The sequence below is a fragment of the Phyllostomus discolor genome, chromosome 10, assembly GCF_004126475.2.
Source record: "Phyllostomus discolor isolate MPI-MPIP mPhyDis1 chromosome 10, mPhyDis1.pri.v3, whole genome shotgun sequence".
Taxonomy (NCBI): Eukaryota; Metazoa; Chordata; class Mammalia; order Chiroptera; family Phyllostomidae; genus Phyllostomus; species Phyllostomus discolor.
The window spans coordinates 49,234,640-49,256,484 of NC_040912.2; the positions used below are offsets into that span (position 1 = coordinate 49,234,640).

The window sequence follows — 21,845 nt, forward strand, 5'->3', positions numbered from 1 at the left end:
CTTTAAGAGCTCTAGCTTTACTGTATCTGAAGAGTAAAATTGTATTTTGATAAATGTGGGTATATTATTTATTATCAGTTAGTATTTATATTCATATTACTTTAATATGATTCAAGTCCTCAGACCAAAATAAAATGCCATGAGATGATCATATTATCTAAATTATTAGAGCATTTGCAAAAATTCTTGGGAAGCTGTTAGTGTTTTTAATCGAAGGATCAGAATTCTTTTTTGATTTCTCCTTGGCTGTTAATTTTTAAAAACCTATAACCATAAAATACAATGCTCAGAAGTTCTTATTAGACCCTTTTCAGCAAAGCACATTATAATTTCTGTTACATGTCCTCTAGTACAGATGATCTACTTACTGTTCGCTGTTTAATAGTTCTGGAGAATTTCAGTGAGGAATTTTAGTGATTAGTAGCAGGCTTTAAAATATTAATGGTTATCCAAATTTATTCTCAGAGTTATTCATCAGGTTCTTTGTATTTTATCTACTTATCTTGGTCATTTGCAAATTTTTATACTTTAAGAAAATTTACTTGGAATAAATTATTTAGAAAATATCCAAAAATTAGGCCCTTTGATTACATGTACTTTTCCTATCTTGGATCTTGCACATTGTTAACTTTCTTATAACCTTACTGATGAAAGGAACATTAATAGCTATGGGGACCACTGTCCTTTGTGAGAGAGAAAGAGGGCTCATAGTGTATCCTCCGTTCTCTCAATCCTACAGGCTCATTATAGTGTATGAACAGTGGAATTATGTCAAGTAGTTGAGCCTTCTGGTTCTGGATTCACCCTCACAGGTACATTCCATACTGACATGGTTTTCTGTATAAACCTACTGAGTGGTTTGTCTTATAAACTGTGCCATATTCCTTATAAATGAGTTACTTATTAAAAGAGGCTGTGGATATTTTATAGACTGAATGCATACATGTAGAGCATGTAGTGGAAAGAAAATGAAATGGAGATAGATGCAATGATTGAGTTCACATACTTCATAACTACAGTTTTTAAATACATTGGAATCCAAGTGTAGGATAAAAATTGCATGTACATGGGTTCTACACAGTTAGGGCTTTGTTTTTTCTTTGGAGGAGGCTTTGAAGAAAAATTGATACATTTTTTGAAACAGATTAAGGAATATTTTGTTTTCTGTAGCTTTAATAATAGGGAAAAAACAAATGATGAACACATTTTCATTTGTCTGAAGCTGTATTGCTGCTTATTTATGTGACTCAGTGACACTGATCTAATAGTATCTTGAACATGATGGTATGTTTGTAAGATATGAATGGTTCTTCATTATACAGTCACTTAAAGAGCATGGTGTACAGGTAGAAGAAAATTGTTTTTAGAAATACAAAAACACAATCCCATTTACTATTACAACAAAAAAAAATTAAGTACCTAGAAATAAATTTAACCAAGGAGATAAAAGACCTGTACTTGGAAAATTGAGAGTGCATCAAAAATGAAATTAAGGAAGATACAAATAAGTGGAAGCATATACTGTGATCATGGATTGGAAGAATTACCATCATTAAAATGTCAATACTACCTAAAGTAATCTATAGATTCAACACAATTCCTATTAAGATACCAATGGCAAGTATTCCAAAAATGTATATTGAACCACAAAGACCCAAATAGCTTCAACAATCTTGAGAAAGAAGAACAAAGTAGGAGAGACCAGAATACCTGATATTAAACTATACTACAAGGCCACTGTAACCAGAACAGCCTGGTACTAGTGTAGGAACAGACACATTGATCTTGGAACAGAACAGAGCCCTGATACAAACCCACACCTTTATGGTCAATTAATGTTTGACAAAGGAGGGCAGTGTCTCCAATAAATGGCGTTGAGGAAATTGGACATGTACATGCAAAATAAGCTAGATCACCAACTTAAACTATACATAAGAATAAACTCAAAGGAATAAAACTATGTAGGTCATAAAACCATAAAAAATACTAGAAGCAAACATAGGTAATAAAATCTCATATTTCTCAGAGCAGTATTTTTGCTGATATGTCTCTTAGGGCAAGGGAAATAGAGGACAAAAATGGGACTATATCAAACTAAAAAGGTTTTGTACCACAAAAGAAAGCCATCAACAAAATGAAAAGGGAACCCACTGTATGGGAAAACGTATTTGGCAATGATACTTCAGATAAGGGTTTAATTTCTAAAATACTTCTACAACTCAATACCAGGAAGACAAACAGTCCCATTAAAAAATGGGCAAAGGACCTGAGTAGACATTTCTCCGAAGAGGACATGTAGATGGCCAGCAGACATATGAAAAGATGCTCGGCATCACTAATCATCAGAGAGATGCAAATTAAAACCACAATCACCTCACACCTGCCAGAATGGCTACCATAAATAACAAACAAGTGTTAGGATGAGGAGAAAGGGAACACTTTTGCACTGTTGGTGGGAATGCAAACTGGTATAGCCACTGTGGAAAACAGTATGGAGTTTCCTCAAAAAATTAAAATTGGAGCTGCCTTTTGACCCAGTGATCCCACTTTTGGGAATATAGCCTAAGAATCCTGAAACACCAGTTCAAAAGAATATATGCCACCCTGTGTTCATAGCATTATTTAAAATAGCCAAGACCTGGAAACAGCCCACATGCCCATCAGTAGATTAGTGGATAAAACTGTGGGACATTCACACAATGGAATACTACCCAGCTATAAAAAAGGAGGAAATACCACCTTTTGTGACAGCATGGATGGACCTAGACATTACTATGCTAAGTGAAATGAGCCAGTCAGAGAAAGACAAATAGCATATAAACTCATTTATATGTGGAATCTAATGAACAAAATAAACTGATGAATAAAATAGAAATAAGCATGGACACATGGAACAGACTGGCAGCTTTCGGAGGGCTGGGGAGAGGTCGACTTCGTGAAAGAATGTGAAGGAATTAACCAAAGAACATATATGCATAACTCATAGACATAGGCAACAGTGTGGGAATAGCCAGAGGGAAGGGGTTTTGGGGAATAGGTGGAGGTGGGGAAAGGAGGGTGTAATGGGGATGTGTATTAGTGTCAACAATAAATATAAGGGGAAAAAGAAATATAAACATAGAAAGGAACTGGTAAATTAATGCACTTACTCAAAATACCTCTTGTTAAAGTGAAACAAGATACTGTTTTTGTAATGAGTCAGGGCAGTTTAGTGAAATATTTAATAGAGTATATCTGAAATATGAGACAGTAGAACCTTTTATACTGGAAGTAGCAGGAAAAAAATTATCAGTATTTTCTTTAGGATTGATAATTATACATCTTGGATGCTTCAGGAACCTACCTGAGTGAAGTTTAAAACAGAATTCTTTAGAGAACCAGAGGTGGTTTATGAAGTGCTGATTCTTAAAGCCCCCTTGATAACTGGAAAATGTATTTCTACCATTTGTACAAGACAGGGTTATATATATAGTCTTAACTAAAATCTTTTTAGTAAAATTCTGCTGACATGAACATAGATGATCTATTTAGATACTATTTAGGGAGAATATAGGGGGAAAGGTACAGGGAATAAGGAGCATAATAGGTAGGCATAAAATAGACAGGGGGAGGTTAAGAATGGTGTAGGAAATAGAGAAGCCAAAGAACTTATATGTACAACCCATGGACATGAACTAAGGGGAGAGGGAATGCTGGAGGGTGGGGGGTGGTACAGGGTGGAGGGGGAATAAAGTGGAGAAAAAAACTGAGACAACTGTAATAGCATAATCAATAAAATATACTTTAAAAATACCATTTAGTGAAGCCTGCCAACGTTTCTGCAGGATAGGTACATGATGTATATATTGCTTTTTTTTTTTTTGCTGAAATGTAGGCAGTAACACAGCAGATTATAATAATTTATAGTTTGATGCAGGAATATATTAAGTTATAAATTAAATCTTTGAATATTCATTTACTATTTGAAAGGCAGTTTTAAAGAAAATTGTAATGATTCTTTTCAGAGTTTATGAACCTTACTCTGAAGATTTTTAGGAATTTTTTTCTTTGTTTTTAAGTAAGCTGTGAGGTTGAGTTTAGTGCTCCCTTTATTCCCTTTCTGAGTGAGAGGAAACCTGGGGTTTAGGGCCGTCAGTGGTTTCTTTGGTCATTAGGGCTCTTCACAATATCCTGGTTTTTTCTTCTCTGAGCACATGGTAAGATTATACTTCTCTGTCTTCTTGAAGTTAGGAATGGCCATGTCACTTGTCGCATAAAATGTGACATATATTCCTTCTTGGCAGAAGTGACATGTATCATTTCCAGGCAGAAGCTTTAGGAGTGCAGGGGAGAGAAAATTGTGTTTCCTCTTTGGGTCTCTGGCTAGGCCTAAGTATTAAACTGACATAAGATGAACATGAGAAAAACATACAAATTTTATTGAATTTTTTACATATATATATATGAGAGCCTTTGCAGGAAAATGACTCCCCGAAGAAGTGATTGAAGCAGGAAGCTTTTATGCCTGTCAGACAAAGAAACAATAAATGTGTGAAGAATTGACAAGACAGGTTGGTACCATGTTGGAACATTTACTATGGGTAGTAAATGATGAAGAAGTAGCAAGGTTTGTTTATATGGCCTTTTCAGCTCTAAATTCCCTGTCTCCAGTGATAAGGATGTCTTCCTCCTGGTAGAGGGAGAAGGGTACCTTTGAGATGAGAGGTTTACCTCCTGCTTTCAGGGCAGAAGGGTGACCTTCCTGCTTTGGCTGTTTTCTCAGATGCCTTCAGCTTAAGATGTTTTGGGTTGCCACATCTTGACCCCATCAGAAGCCAGTCAGCAGTTTGCCATGGCCTTGGGGACTGGTAACATTACACATTGTGACAGCTCTGTTAGCCTGTAGTCTTCAGTAAAGACCACATGGAGCAGATTACCCACTGCCCTGAGATAGTCTTAGCAAGAAGTGAACCTCTGTTTCTTGTCACTAAGATTTGGGGATGCTTGTTACTGTAGTATAGGCCAGCCCACCTTGACAGATGCAGTTTCCGTTAGTCTAAGGATCAAAAGAAGATAATGCTTTTCTTCCAACAAAAAGAACTATTCATTTCTTCAACCATTTTTGTTAACATTTATTGTGTGCTAGTCATTATTCTAAGTATTAATATAGCAGTGAACAAAACAATCTCCTTTTTTTTCTCAGTGAACAACTTTCCATTCTTGATTATTTAAGGAGTCTCTTCTGTGAGTCCTTCCTCTGTCCTCTAAGCAGCTGGTCGCTCCTTTGTCTTCTATGCTCCTACAGCACTTCGTACATACCTTCATCATGGCATTAATATTATTGTTGATTATTCTATTTGTGTCTTGCTTTCTAAGCTGTGATCTCCTAGACAGCAGATGGTTATATACAGTACATAGTTATGTATATTTAAAGTAATATAATAATATAACAGTAAAGTAAATATAAAATATATAGGCAAAATAATTTTTACCCTATTCATAATACATAATGATAATATGGTTTGCATTATTATTTTGCTGTTTGTGTTATCTCCTAAATTTCACAAATTATTTTTTAAGTTAATTTTGTTGGGGTGACATTGGTTAATAAGATCATATAGGTTCCAAGGGAACATTTTTCTGACACATGATCTGTAGGTTGTGTTGTGTGTCCAACACCCAAAGTCAAATAATCTGTCACCATATATTTGGCCCCCTTTACTATCCCTCCACCCCCTTTCCTCTGGTAACCAAAATACTGTTGTCTGTGTCTATGAGTGGAGTTGTAGTAGTTTTTAGATTTTTCTGACTCACTTAGTTCACTTAGCATAATATTTTCAAGTTCCATCCATGTTGTCACAAATGGCATTATTTTATCTTTTCTTATATCTGAGTAGTATTCCATAATACATCTTCTTTATCTAGTCCTCTATTGACGGACACTTTGGTTGTCTCCATGTCTTGGCCACCTTGACTAATATACTGCAATGAATAGGGGGTACAAATATCTTTGTGAGTAAATGTTTTAGAGGGTTTTTTTGTAGATACCCAAAAGGAGGATTGCTGGGTCATATGCTTATTCTTAATTGTTTGAGGAACTGCCATACTGCTTTTCATAGTATCTATACCAGTTTATGTTCCTACCAGCAGTGAATGAGGGTTCCCTTTTCTCTACAGCCTCTCCAACATCTGTTATTTGTCTTGTTGATAATAGCCATTCTAACTGTTGTGGGATGGTATCTCATTGTAGTTTTATTTCCCTGATAGCTAGTGAAGTTCACCATCTTTTGCTGTATCTGTTGGCCATTTGTATGTTTTCTTGTGAGAAGTGTCTGTTCAGGTCTTCTGTCCATTTTTAATCAGATTGTTTTGTGTTGAGTTGTATGAATTCTTTATATTTTTTGGATATTAACGCCTTGTCAGAGCTGTTGTTTGCAAATATCTCCCATTGAGTAGGTTGCCTTTTTGTTTTGGTGGTGGTGTTGCTGAATTGCCTCAGAATTGCAATCTTGAATTCTCTCTCATTTATATCACATATTTCCATTTCAGTAAGTTTGTTTTCTGGAGATGTTTTATTTTCTTTCTGAACTGCCTTGCAACCTTGATTATTCATGGTTTTGATGGATTACTTCTCTGTCTAGGCATCTATGTATGAGTGGTACTTCTCCAACAAATTAATACGAAGAGGTCATTCTATTATTTTCTAGTAGGTGACACTGAATCACAAGTTTTTTAGCTCTCTGGCACTCCTCTGGCTTTTCAGATCTTCATGGGTGATGTTCCCTGGGTAGATGATTCCCTCCACCATGAAGTGGTCCCAGGCGACCAACCCCACAGGGAAATACAGTGGGCAATGGGGCTCCAAATCTGTGAAGTCCCAGTGCCATCCCCAGCAGCCAGATGCTAGCATCGCTATAGCCAGGTGGGGGTTAGGTGGGCTGGGGGAATGCAGCTGGCTTCTTTGTTGTTTTGCCTTAACAGTTATGGTGACCTTGGACCACTGTGTGGTCCCCTTTGTGCCTCAGCTCCAGGCTAAGTCACAGAGTGCACCCTTTGTTCAGGGAATAAAGTGATTTTGTAGTACCAGTTCTGGGGTTTGCAGGTAATGTGCACCACAACCCAACACCAAAGGTGAGGGGAGGCACAACTCTGGGAAGTCATGAGGTGGCCAGATGTGCCTTTTTTTCTCTGTTTAGAATGCCAACTGCCCAACAACTGCAGCTGAACTGTGCTGTTCTCTCTTACCCAGGTCTCTGGGCTCAGCTTCCGCTTCTACCGCCCACTCCTGCAGGAATACTCACCAAATTTCAAATTTCTTTGTTCCTCCTGGAGGAAGGGAATTCCAGCCACAACCTGATTCCTAGTTGTAGGGCTCCCAGTTGTAGGGCTGTGTCGCTGGCTCATCTCAGCTTTTCTCCCTTCTTGTCTCTCCAGTTCACTCCCACTTGCCTACCTTTAGATGTTTCAAAGTGGGATCTCTCAGGTGTGTTTGTACATTGAGTGGGGAATCTTTTGTTGAATTGTAGCTGTTGAAATTGTTGAGACTTCAAGGAGAGAGACCAAGGGGATCTCTCATACCACCATTCTTTTGACATGCATAGTTTTTTTGTGTGTTTTTTTGTATTTTAATGAATAAATAAGACTTCCTATGGGTCCTTTTGCTTGAGTATGATTTGGGATCAGAATGTGAACTTATGTATTTTTTGGACACATGCTAAATGCTTTGCTTTGTGAATTCAGATTTAAGATTGTGGACTTGGAGAAGGACTATATCTGCCAAGAAGGACTCCTTGTAGTTAACTGGGCACAAATTCATAACTCAAGTCTAGCAGCTGTTGCCCATAGAGGCCTCTCACATGCAGTATTTCAGGGAAAAGGTGTAGGCTGAACTATCAGCCTACAAAACAAAAGTACTGTGCTTCTGCCCTCTGAATCAGCCCTTATCAAGGAGTTTCTGGTATTTTTTTTTTTTTGGACCAATGGGCTGAGACCTGCCCCATTCAGTCAGAAGTGCACAGCCATATCTCCATTGCATCTGAACAGATCAGTCAGAGTGGCTCCATAATGACCAATCAGAATGTGTGAAGCTAACCAATCAGGAAAGTGCTTCTGTGACCAGATAGCACATGTGGAGCCATCCTTTGTATAAAAATGGACCTCTTAGGAACCAGCGTGGGAACTCTCTCTATATAAGCTGTTCTCTGTATTGTCTCTGTGGAGCCTAGTTTTGGTTTCCGCCAGAAGCTCCATTTCTCCAATTTGCAAACCATTCACCTGAATAAAGTTTTTCCTTTTTCCACAACCCAGATTAGGAACTCCTGTTGACACTGGCTTGGTGGCGGTAACTTGTGTTGAGAAGATTATCACTATTGTGTCAGAGAAGATATGGAGCAAATTACCTTTACAGAAATGTAAAGGGGGAAGGGGAAAGTATATTGACTTGTCATTTTGCCTCTTCCCTCTACTTAGCTCTGACTAGTATGTTCTTATACCAACGTTTCTCAATTTTATTTTTATAGGTACCTCTCCTTTTTAGATATTTCCCCTTAATAGTCCCCAATGACATTTTAATACCACAGATATACTGTATATCTGTGTGTGCCTGTATAAATGTATATGTTTGCATGTATGTATATATATATATATATATATATATATATATATATATATATAGTGTGTGTGTGTGTGTGTGTGTATGTATCAGTGCTTTATGTGGGGGGAAAAACATGCTTTTTTGACCCCTCTCCTAACGGTCTTGTCTGAGAATGCATGCCTTGAACTAATCTCTGTAACAGGTAATTTTTTTTCCATTGTAGGAAGGCATTTCTTTAATAGGCTAAGTTTAACCATACTAAATCAGAACTCTGTTGTCTGATGCACCTGTGCTTTTATAATACCTTTATTTGAAGCCAATTATCATTTAAATAAGTATGCTAAAATCTTAATGTACTGAGAACCTTGGAAAAGTAAATTTGATATTTTTTATAGAAGTCAATTTTTTTCTAGTCTAAAGGCCTTTAAAGCACGCAGTGTTTCTGTACAGGCTACATTTGCTTTTTATTCTTTCAATAAATATTTATTAAGGGTGTACCATGTGTAAGATTCTGCACCAGGTGCTGAGGCCCAGTGGCTCATGGAGTTCAGTTTGGTTCCCTTATGTTTTGTTAGCTTTGCTAAAGCTAATGTGGGTATGTAAACTTGTCCAGTGAAGAGTTGTTTTGACTGTCCTGCTTTTTATGCATTACCAACAGAGTATAGTGGGTACTTCATGAAAGACGCTGGGAGTTGGTGTAACCCCTGTGTGATATAAGTAAGAAAGGTACTTGGTCTTTGTCCTGCATGCATGGCACAGAGTTCCAGAAACCCTTAGAGTCTCCTCAGTGCTGTTTCTTTGATGTGCTCCTGAGGAGCTCCTAGACTATTCATAATGGGGGCTGGTTACCAGAAAGGCCAAGCTTTGATTAGAAACTTAAAACTTTCATCCGGCCAAGATGGAGGCATAGGTAGATACACTGTGCCTCCTCACACAACCAAGATAGGAACAACAATTTAGAAACAGAATAACAACCAGAACTGAGAGAAAATTGAACTGTATGGAAGTTGGACACCCAAGGAGTTAAAATATAGACACGTTCACCCAGACCAGTAGGAGGTGCGGAGTCAGGAAGCTGGGCAGAGAGGGGTCATGGGCGGAGAGGGGTCACACGGCACGAAGAGCATTGGGATCTGGCACGTAAGACCACAGCGGGCAGACCCTGGGTGTGCAAGTGGCGGCTGGCAAACCCTGGCCTAGGGGTGGCAACCTGCAGATCCAGCAAGGTGGCGATTGTGAAGCAAGGTACTGCACGCAACCCAGGATCCCAGTGCTGGGAAATAGAGCTTCGGGGCACTGATTGAAAACACGTGTGGCGTTGAGGCGCAGGGAGAGACTCCCAGCCTCACAGGAGATGTCATTGGAAAGACTGATGGGGTGCATAAGCCCACCCACATGGGAGTCAGCACCAGAAATGTCCAGTTTGCTTGGGGGAAGCAGTGGAAAGGACTGAAGTCCCACAGAGAGGGGAGCAAGCACCATTGTTTGCTCTTAGACTCCGTCCCCACATACAGCGTCACAACCTAGTGACTGGGTTGCCCCACCCTGGTGAACACCTAAGGCTCCGCCCCTCATACATAACAGGTGTCACCAGATTCCCCCCCGCCCCCCCCCAAAAAAAGAGATGGCTCAAACAGAAGAACAAATGAAAGCCCCAGAACGCATCCTTTTAAGCGACCAAGAGATAGCCAACCTGTCACATGCACAGTTCAAAGCACTGGTGATTAGGATGCTCACAGAATTGATTGATTTTGGTCCCAAATTAAATGAAAAAATGAAGGTTGCAATAAGTGAAATGAAGGAAAATGCACAGGGAACCAATAGTGATGGGAAGAAAACTGGGACTCAAATCAATGGAGTGGACCAGAAAGAAGAAAGAAACAACCAAAAAGAAAAGAATGAAGAAACAAGAATTCAAAAAATGAGGAGAGGCTTAGGAACCTCCAGGACATCTTTAAATGTTCCAACATCCAAATCATAGGGGTACCAGAAGGAGAAGAGGAAGAGCAACAAGTGGAAAAGTTATTTGAACAAATAATAAAGGAGAACTTCCCCAATCTGGCAAAAGAAATAGACTTCCAGGAAGCTCAGAGAGCTCCAAAGAAGTTGGACCCAAGGAGGAACACAACAAGACACATCATAATTACATTTTTAGCCAAGGTAAAAATGAAGGAAAGAATCCTAGAAGCAGCAAGAGAGAAGGAGACAGTAACCTACAAAGGAGTTCCCATCAGACTGTCAGCTGATTTCTCAAAAGAGACCTTGCAGGCGAGAAGGAGTTGGAAAGAAGTATTCCAAGTCATGAAAGGCAAGGGCCTACATCCAAGATTGCCCTATCCAGCAAAGCTTTCATTTAGAATGGAAGGACAGATAAAGTGCTTCTCAGGTAAGGTCAAGTTAAAGGAGTTCATCATTACCAAGCCCTTATATTATGAAATGTTAAAGGGACTTATCTAAGAAAAGAATATAAAAAACATGTGTAATAAAATGACAGCAAACTCATAATTATTAAAAACCACACCTAAAACAAAAACAAACTAAGCAAACAACTAGAACAGGAACAGAACCACTGAAATGGAGATCACATGGAGGGTTAGCAACAGGGGAGTGGGAGGAGGAGAGGGGTAAAAGGTACGAATAATAAATAGCATAAATGGTAGGTAGAAAATAGACAGGGGGAGGGCAGGAATGGTGTCGGAAATGTAGAAGCTAAAGAACTTATGACACATGGACATGAAGTAGAGGGGGGAAATGTGGGTGGGGGAGAGTGTGCAGGGTGGAGGGGGGTAATGGGACAGCTGTAATAGCATAATCAATACAATTTTTTAAAAAAGAAGCTTAAAACTTTCAGCCCAATCTTGGGCTGTGTAATGAGACCTCCATAAAACCCCCTCAACTGGTTTCAGAGGGCTTCCAGATTGGTGAACAAACACATTGAGGTGCTAGGCAGTGGGTGCACTAAAGACATCTTGGAGGCTCTTTGCCACCCCCACCTGCTACCCTCCATGCCACCCCCATTTCTTGCCCTCTGCTTCTCTTCCTGTTGGCTCTTCTTAAGTATCTTGTATAATAAAGTGGTAAGAGTAAGTAAAGCCTTCTTTTGAGTTCTGTTGGGTCATTCTAGTAAATTATCAAACCTGAGGAGGGGGTTGTGGGAACCTTCGATTTATAGCTGGTTGGTCAGAAGTATGGGTAGCCTGGGAATTGCACTAGTGTCTGAAGTGGGGCAGTCCTGTAGGACTGACTGAGTCCTTTAACTTGTGGGATCTAATGTTGCTTCAAACAGATAATGTTAGAATTGAATTGAATAGTTGGACACCCAGTTGATGTCAGAGTTGAAGAAGTGGTGTTGCAAAAGGTAACACATATTTGATACCCTTCATGTATCACTGTATCTCTATATCTGTCTGTCTGTCTGTCTGTCTACCTACCTACCTACCTATTTACCTATTTCTCATCTATCTGTTGAATTGTATGAAGAGATTGAGGGCAAGGCCCCAGAAGATGCAAAGTCAGTGTAATTCTCACTTTTATTTTCTGTCTTGCAAACTGTGACAGACGTCTGACTACACCATAGCATGTTATACTCTCTGCAGTATGAGAATGTACTTAAATTATTGGACCATTCTAGGTAACTACTGTATTATCCAAATACATATATGCACAGCATAATGGGAAAACCTTAATATTAGGTTCACTTAAACAAGAAGGCTCTGTCCCTCACTCTTGTGTAATTACTAAAGTATTATATATTATTTCAAGCTTGGATTTCAGATTGCCCAGGAGGGATGGGGTAAATATATTTCAGAAAGGATATGAGGAAGCTCAAATTATCTGGAGACCATAGTTTGAGCATAGAACATTTCATTCATTCATTCATTCGTTGGACAGATAGTTATTGAGTTCCTAATCTCTGTGCCAGGCCCTTTGGCGAACAGGACAAGAGGTCCTCATTTTCATCTATCTTTTCTGTCCCAATTTCTTGGACAAATGATGTAGGACATTTTAACGTAACTGCCAAGAACTAAATCATTTAATACTGGCACAGTAAATGTTCAGTGAATTGGATAGTTCAGAACCAAACAATAAACATGTCATAAAGTAGGTGTCACAAGTTAGGAGGGTGTTAAATAGCAAATAATACTGGAACAATCAATGAGTTATTTAGGAAAAAAAAATAGATACCCTTCATGGTTTTTAGTCAGAGTTTAGTGCTTGAAACTTAGAAATTACAGGGTTAAGATTTTCCTCTGTGAATTAAATTGTAAGATCAATGATAATGGGCCAGAGGATATATATGCTTATAATAAATACCTTAAAGAACCAAATACCTTACTTGCCGTATAATCACTTAATTGAATGTATTGATCTCATTAGCAGAGCTTAATTCATGGGCCCCATACTCACAAAGGCATCGATGTTGGTTTAATGTTCTGTTGTTGACCTCTTGAAATTCTTAATTTTTAAAAATGGTGGCTTTGTTTTTACACTGAGTCCTGTAAATTTTGTAGCACTCCTGCCTGTGAAATTGGCCATTTATAGAAACAGAAAGTTACAGAGCCCACCTTCAGAAGTAGATGTTCTCATGCTTTTAGGAGAGTTGCAGCCAACAAAATTAAATTGTCTAGGCCACATTAGCAGGGCCATCTCTTGTGTAAGTGGATGCCTCAGTCTGTCCCAGGTGATGCCATTAAACATTCATTTTATTTGACAAACTCTCTTCCTCCCAATTCTTTTCTACCAAGCAATCTTTTGTGATTTGGCTTTTTCTGTGGTCTTTCTGCAGGTAAAAAGCTGGCTAGTCATGCTGACTCCCTATTTGATTCAAGAAGTTAGTTATTAAATTGGCATTTTGGTGATATGCATCAGTTAGGTTCTTTAATAGGAGCCTGCCCCTTAGAGACAGGTCTTCTGTAGATTTCTGAGACAGAAGGCTGAAGGTGAGGCATCATACTGACGAATTCATCAAAGCAGTTGAGTGCAGAACTGTGGTTAAGAATGGGGACTTTGGAGTCAGCCAGCCAGTCCTGGGATCAAGTATTGGTACTGTGGTACTACAATATGTGATTCTGGCCAAGATACATAACCTCTGTATATCCTAGTCTTTCATCTGTCAAGTGGTGACATACCTGTCTTAGGGTTGTTGTGAGATTGAATGAGAAAATATACACTAGGTCAGGGTCTCTCAACCTTAGATCTATTGACATGTTGGAGGGTGGGTGCAGCAGGGTGCTATCCTGTGCATTGTAGGATGTTTAGCAGTATCTTTGGCCTTTTCCAGTAGCTTCCTCCTCAGCCCTCATAGGTGTTTACAAAATGTCTTCAGACATTGCCAAATGTCCTCTGGGGACCAAATTTGTTCCTGGTTAAGAATCACTCACTGGCCTAGGTATATAGAGCAATGCTTGGAGATGAGAAAGCTAATGTCAGATTTTAGAATAAATAATGGTAATAGCAATCCTAATGATGACAATATTCTTTTTTTGTTTGCATTCTTTGCTTTATTATTTTCTTAAACTGTTTTTTATTTTAAATTACAGTTGACATACATTTTTATATTAGTTTTAGGTATACACCCTAGTGGTTAGACATTACATAACTTAAGTGATCATCCTGATAAATCTCACACCATCTGACACCATACATAGTTATTAGACTATTACTGACTATATTCCCTATGCTGTACTTTATATCCCCATGACTATTTTGTAACAACCAATTTGAATTTCTTAATCCCTTCACCTTTTTTGCCCATCTCCCTGAACCCCCCCTCCCCCCACCCCAATCTGGCAGTTATCAAAACATTTTCTGTATCTATGATTCTGTTTCTGTTCTGCTTGCTCATTGATTTTGTTTTTTTTTTTTTATATTCCATTGTTGATAGATGGGTGTTGATTGCCATTTTATTGTCCATATTTTTTGTTCTTCTTCTCCCCCTTCCCCCCCTTCTCCCCCTTCCTCTCTCCTGCTCCTTCTCCTTCTCCTCCTCCATTTACTCCTCCACCTTCACCCTTTAACATTTCTAATAATACTGTTTTGGTGGTGGTGAACTCCTTTAGCTTTTTCTTATCTGGGAAATTTTATCTGTCCTTCAATTCTAAATGATAGCTCTCTTGGGTAGAGTAATCATGGTTGTAAATTCTTGAGTTTCATCACTTTAAATATTTTTTGACACTCCCTTCTGGCCTGCAAAGTCTCTTTATAGAAATCAGTCTTGACAGTCTTATGGGAGCTCCCTTGTAGGTACCTTACTGCTTTTCTCTTACTACTTTTAAGATTCTTTCTTTGATTTTAGCCTTTGGCATTTTAATTATGATGTGTCTTGGTATGTGCCTCTTTGGGTTCATCTTGTTTGGGACTCTCTGTGAATCCTGAACTTTCCTTCATCAAAGTAGGGAAGTTTTCTGTCACTATATTTTCAAATAGGTTTTCAATTTCTTGCTCTTTTTTTCCAGCACCCCTACGATGCGAATATTGGTATGCTTGAAGTTGTCCCCGAGGCTCCTTAAACTAACGTCATTTTGGGGGGTTGTTTTCTTTTTACTCTTCTGATTGGATATTTTTTGCTTCCTTATACTCGTATTCCAAATTGCTTATTTTTGGATAGAGTGGCTTCATCTACTCTATTGTTGATTCCCTATAAATTATCCTTTACTTTAGTTAGTGTATTCTTTACTTCTGTCTGGCTCTGTTTTATGTTGTTGAGGTCCTCACTAAGTTCATTGAGCGTCCTTATATCCAGTGTTTTGAATTTTGCATCTGATAGATTACTTGTCTGTGTTTAGTTCTTTTTCTGGAGTTTTGTTCTGTTCTATTTCATTTGGGCCATGTTTCTTTGTCTCATTCAGGTGGACTCCCTGTGTTTGTTTCTATGTATTAGGTAGAGCTGCCATGTCTTCTAGGCTTGGTAGATTGGCCTAATATAGTAGGTGTCCAGTAGGATCCAGTGGCATAGTCTCCTCCATCTTTCAAACTGGATAGTCAAGGCTCACCCTCATGTGTTCTGTATACCCTCATTTTATAGTTGGGCTTTGATAGCTGTTGCCATGTCAGTGGTAGGGTTTTACCTAGACTGATCAGCTGCAACATGTGGCTGTGACCATTGACCACCTACCGCCAACCACCTTGAAGAATCAGCTGTGCAGGGGCCTGCTCTGCAGAGCAGGACTTAACGTCAGGAGGGCTCTGGTGTCTGCTAAGTCTTCCTCTTGAGTGTGTCACTTGTGGAGGTGGTTGAGTGATGGTGCCTTGATGTGGCCTGAAACTGACCACAGGGTGCGCTGGCCCTGGGGGGCTGTCTCAGAGGTGCACGCTAATGTAAGCCACCACTTGTATCCTGCACGGGGCCACCCTGCATAAGCTACAGAGTGATCTGCAGATGGCTGCTACTTGTGCTGGGCTTAAAGGTGACCAGGCAATACCAAGTCATAAACCAAGGCCTGCTGCTGCTTGTGCCAGGCCAGGGGCTACTTAGTGAGAGGAGAGGTATAGGGCTTTGCTGAGGCCAGATGATGCTTTTGAGAAAATTTAGGAAAATCTGAATCATGAGCCAAGCCAAGTCATTTGTATGGAAAAGCCACTGGAAATAGGTTGGGGGATGGGGCGGGGGGCAGGCTTCTGGAAATCCCCATGGTGGGGCAAACAGTGAACTAGATTGATGGGAGTCTCAGATATGGCACCCTACCTGCTGGTTCTGTGAGGGGAGGTCTCAGCAAAGTAGCAATGGCCTCTGGCAGCACTTCTGTCTAGAATGAAGCTGCCCCTTTAGCCCTCACCCTAATGCCAGACAATTCACTTCCTCCCTGTATGTCTCTGGTGCCTTTCAAGCTGCTGCCCAATGTTGGGGTTCAGAGAGGGTGAGTCTGAGTAAGTTCATTTGGGGGCACATTAAGAAGAATTGCCTGGGACTCCAGAAGTTTCTGTCTTCCTCAGCCTCAATTGCTACTGGTTTTTAGAGCCAGAAGTTATGGGGACTTCTCTTCCTGGCGCTGGAACCCTGGGCTGGAGGGCGTCGTATGGGGTTGGGACCCCTTGCTCCACAGGGGGTACCTCCACAGCTGAGCTATCCCTCCTGATTTTCATCTGCCACAGTTTGGTGTGGGACCATCCCATTCAGTATCCCCACCCCTCCTACCATTCTCGTTGTGGTTTCTTCTTTAATTCCTTAGTTGAAGGACTTGCACTCAAGCTTGATTTCTGGCAGTTCTGAATTGTGGGGGTTTTTTTGTAGTTTAGTTGTAATTTTGATGTGGTTGTGTTACAGAACAATACAAGGGGGACCTGGGACAATATACTATTACTGAAAGAAACCCCCAGGTCTGTTACGTCTGGTGTCTATAGGAAAGACATCTCTCAATGCCAGAGATTCGTGAAAAGGAAAGGAAATGTTTATTTAATGCTATACAAACTTAAAGTAGTGACCTAATGTCTTCATCAAAAACCCTAAAGTCCCTTAAAACACCCACAGACAGACACAGTCCTTCCTTCCTTCCTTCTTTGCCCAGTCCGGAGTACCGTATCTCAGGAAAGGAAATAGAAGTCCATGGCTCAGGCAGTCCCTGGTTCTTCCCAGTACTCTGTGCTAGGCTGGTAGGCCTCCCTCGGTTCCCGGCACCCTCAGCTGTGTTGCCGGGATCTCTGCTAAAGCTGGGTGGTGGTTCCCCCTTCAAAAGCTGCAGGGGTCTCTACTCTGGCAAAGGCATGTGGTCCTCTCTCCACCACTCCAACTGCATGGTCCTCTCTCCCAGGGCCACGGGAGTCCCCACTCAGCCAAAACCACGTGCTTCTCTCCTCAATGGCTGCTGTGTCTGGGTTTAAATCCCCGTGCCAGTCTTCCTCTGCAGCCCCATTTCCAACTCCTCCCACACTGGGCCACACTTGCACTCAATCTGCTGTCCTTTCCAGCTTTTCTGGTCGCCATCGTGGGTCTGGGCAGGTGTGGCCCCATGTCATGGAGCCAGTCTTCTCCGAGCTCCCACACAGGCACTGTAACTCGGGGGACCTGCCCCCCATTCACATCCTGGGTGGGAGAGTCCCTTTCCATCCCCCTGGCCCAGAGCATGGCCATAGCTATTCAGCATATCTAAGCGGCCAGCCAAAGGCTATAGGTATGTTAAATGACCATGCCATGGATTAGCCCCAAAGCTGCCCTGCATATTCTTGTTCTGTGTGCCCCTTCCCCCAACTCACACCTGTGGGGGAAGGGGTGAAGACATCTTAAAATCTCCTGGACACCTTGAGTTCTGGACCCCATTTCAAATGCCCATTTGGGGCCCCCCGTTCTTGGCTGCACCCTGTAACAGTTGTAGGAGGAGGTGAGAACTGTGTTTACCTATTCTTCCATCTTGACTGGAAGTCCTCTGATAATCTTCTCTGGAGTCCTGGCTCTTACCCACTGTACCATGCTGCCATGCTGCCTGTTCTTGATACTATTCTTTTTTTTTTTTTTTTAAAGATTTTATTTATTTATTTTTAGAGAGGGGAAGGGAGAGAGAGACACACACACACACACACACACACACACCCCAGTGTGTGGTTGCCTCTCACGTGGCCCCCACTGGGGATGTGACCTGCAACCCAGGCATGTGCCCTGGCTGGGAATCGAACCTGCAATGCTTTGGTTTGCAGCTTGTGCTCAATCCACTGAGCTACACCAGCCAGGGCTCTTGACACTATTCTTAATGATGACATATTCTTGATTCCATTGGAGGCCCTCGGAAAGACATTTTGTCAGCAGCCTTTTATCTATCCTCTGTTCTTTAAATTTCTGTATCTATGGCAGAATTCATACGGGCTAGAGGGTAATGTATCAATAAAAAGACCTGCCTTAAAAAAAATGGAAAGGACTGTAGAGACGGGTTTATTTTTGGGCTCTCTGTTTTGTTCCATAGGTCTATGTGCCTGTTTTTATGCTAGGACCAGGTTGTTTTGATTACAATGACCTTGTAATACAGTTTGGTATCGGGTATTATGATCCCTCCTGCTTTGTTGTTCTTTCTCAAAATTACTGCAGCTATACAGGGTCATTATGGTTCCATATAAATTTCTGAAATGTTTGTTAAATATATCTGTGAAATATGTCATGGGTACTTTAATAGGGATTACATTGAAACTATAAACCATGGGAGCAGGGAGGGGAGAGTGGGGAGAAGGGTTTTCAGGAACTACTGTAAAGGACACATGGACAAAACCAAGGAGGAGGGTGGAAGCAAGGGAGAAAGGTGGGTTTGGAGGGGGTGGAGGGAGGGGTGGGGAGAAAATACAGAAAACTGTAATGGAACAATAAAATAATTTTTAAAAGAACTGAAAGAAGTAACGGAGCTTGCAAATTAGACTTGCAAATTAAGATGGGATTTTCAAGCTCAGAACCAGTGGTAGTTTTGTGATGTTTAACATTTTAATTTAAATCATATTGGGGAATTTTCTTCCTTGGTATCACTACATTAAAAATATATAAATATGCATATCTATAAAATCTTTGTAATTATAGTTAAAAAGCAAACGGGATAAGATGATTGTGAGAAATATGACACAGTAGTATTAAGAAATTGGTATGAGTCAAAAAGAAAACCAAATACATACATAAATTCCTTATACATAAGGACAAAGGAGGAAGTATAGTCAGCTTATAAACATTTGAAATTTGTTCAAGGTCAGCAATAACTTTTAAAGTTTTAAATCCCTTTTTTATCTAAATTGGGAAAGATTTTGTACAGTTTAGAGGAGTTGTCTTATACATTCTCCATAGGACAGTAAATAGGTACACTCTCTTTTGGTGGTATGTCTTAAAAATTGTATCTTTTAACCTACCCCTCAAAATAACATTTGAGAATAATTTCTTACAGCATAATTTGAAGTGTAGACATACATTTCTGCATGAAGATGTTTATTGAAAGGTTGTTTTAATAGAAGCCAGGCTAAGTGTCTAGCATTAGGGGAATGGTTAATTATAGCTTATGATAAGTAATCATCAGTCCTTAAAACATTATTTACAAAACGTTTCTATTAGCATGTAAATTTTTTACAGTGTTAAATGAAAAAAGGAGGTTTTAAAATTGCATATGCAGTATGAACTCAATTCAAAGAATAAAGACTGGATAGGAATATACAAAATGTTAATAGTAGTATTTGTTCCTAGAAGATTGGGTTATACATAATTTATGAAAGTCACTCCTGACTATATAATTAAATCAATCATTTCATAGCAGACTTAAACTTTTTTTTTGCTGTCTGTTCTTTTAGGTAACTTTTAGATCTTATACATTTCTATAGCTTGGAAATGAAGTTGGCAGAGGTTAAGCTATGTTTCTCTGAATAAGAGAAAGCAAACAGCAGTTGTCAGTGTCTTAAAGTACAGCTTTGTGTTTTAATAAATTCCATACGTACTGCAAGAGGAAATCGGTTTGGGGGTGGACTGCTTGTCCTGGATGAGGTGAATTAATGGTTTTTACACAATAGTACGCTTTTTGTTTATTAATTTTTTAAAGATGTAATTATTATAGTATTTTTCTTGATGAAAGAATCTTTACTCATTTTTATTTTTATAGTTTGTGCAGAAGCTTATAATCCTGATGAAGAAGAAGATGATGCAGAGTCCAGGGTATGTAATTTACTGAATAAATTAATTTTAAATTACTCCTATATTGGGTAAGGAAAATAATAATAGAAAAGGTGTTAACAGGCACATAGTTTAATGGAATTACTTTGACTATTTCTTTCCCCAGTTTTATCTCTGATAGTTTACTTCTCCTTCAATCTCTGTAGAATTACTTTTATCCGGTCTCTCTCTTTGGCTAAAGGAAAGGTAAATATAAAACCTCACTGCAGTTGTGGTTTTATTTCTTTTGCAAAAATACAGCTTCCTCATAATGACACTTTATTTTTCTTAGTATTTCTAGTAAAGAACAATATGGGGAAGAGCCTGCTGCTCCTACTAATTTGTGATAACTGAAGCTTACTCTGAAACAAACAAAAAAATCCTGGTAAAATGACATCTAAAGTGTCAGTACAGCAGTTGATATTTTTTATGAGTCTTAATAGTTTCCTCAGAAACTGAGATTTTAGAGGTCCTAGTGTTTTTGTAAAAATTTGTTCAGTTTGGTTGGAAGCAAATTTTTCAGCTGTGTTGTTTAGTGCCGATTTCCTGTTACTTATTTAGTAAAAAGTAAACTAAATAAAGAGGTCACTGTGCTTGGAAATGGAAGCAATAATTTACCCTTTTTTTTAGTACATATTTTACAAAAGTCCCCCTTTTCTATTTGGCCTTTAAAAATATAAACAAAAGTGTATTTCTGTAGCTCTCAAAAATACTTCTGTAAAATTGAGTTTAATATGGAAAACCAGATATTGCATCCCTAAGTCATTGCTTCATTAAGCTCCCTGAAATATATGTAAAATCCAATGGTAACAAGATGAGGAGGCTTATATGACCAGAAGATCTTCAAGGAACTCCCATTTCCCTCCCTACTGTGGAGATTCCTAACACCAGGGTTGGGGAGGGCAGGTAGAAAGTAAGGAACAAGTAAATTAGTTTAGAGACGGCAGTTGGCTTAACTTGAGGATTGGTTGACTGGATATATCATGTTTCTGGTGAAGCAGAGCATTTCCGGGTACACAAAAGTTATCAAAGTTTTGGTTTGCCAATGTGGCACCCCAGGTGGGAGCGGCTCCAACTTGGACCTAGAAAGTTATTTCAACAATGGTGACCTGATATCCCCAACTTTTTCTCTCTAAGGATAGAGCTTCTCAGCAGGTAAACATTTAAGAATGCTTTAGCTTGAAGGTCTTGATGAATTTCATGAAGTGAGAAATAACTTTTTGTTTTGTGCTGTTAGTTAGCCTTCCTTGCTTAAAGTAGGAAGAAGTGAATTTTGGTTGGCATGATTTAGTGAATACCCACATTTTACAAGTGTCTTGTACACAATGAGTTAGTAGTCACCAAATCTGTTTTTTCTGTGTTCATGTGTCACCTTAGAATCTAGTTTGAGATGAATATTGATTAGTGAACAAAAGTTTGCATATGTCTTACCCTTAAATAGTACACACATAAGTGGTATACATATATGGTAAATTTCCTTGATTCTTATTGGCCTTATGATTTTCGTTAATATTTAGCCATCTGAGATGGGTTGAAATACTGATTTTTATTTCCCATTTTAAGTTCTGATATATTCATGGGCATAGAACTCACCGCGGCTGGATTCTCGTTGCTCTGGTGGTGGGGCTAGCTGGCTGAAGAGGAGAGGCTCCAGCTTATTATCTCCCACGCTCACTC

The 21,845-nt window shown here is 39.5% G+C and overlaps 1 protein-coding gene across 1 annotated transcript in view; it reads left to right on the forward strand.

Moving 5' to 3' along the window:
* The window catches only part of PRKAR2B (protein kinase cAMP-dependent type II regulatory subunit beta), a 117,108-nt gene that overhangs the window by 66,905 nt on the left and 28,358 nt on the right, over positions 1-21,845 (forward strand). The window contains exon 3 of the mRNA XM_028525437.2: positions 20,119-20,171. Coding sequence (XP_028381238.1) covers positions 20,119-20,171 — 53 coding nt within the window. The remainder of the gene's footprint in view (positions 1-20,118; positions 20,172-21,845) is intronic.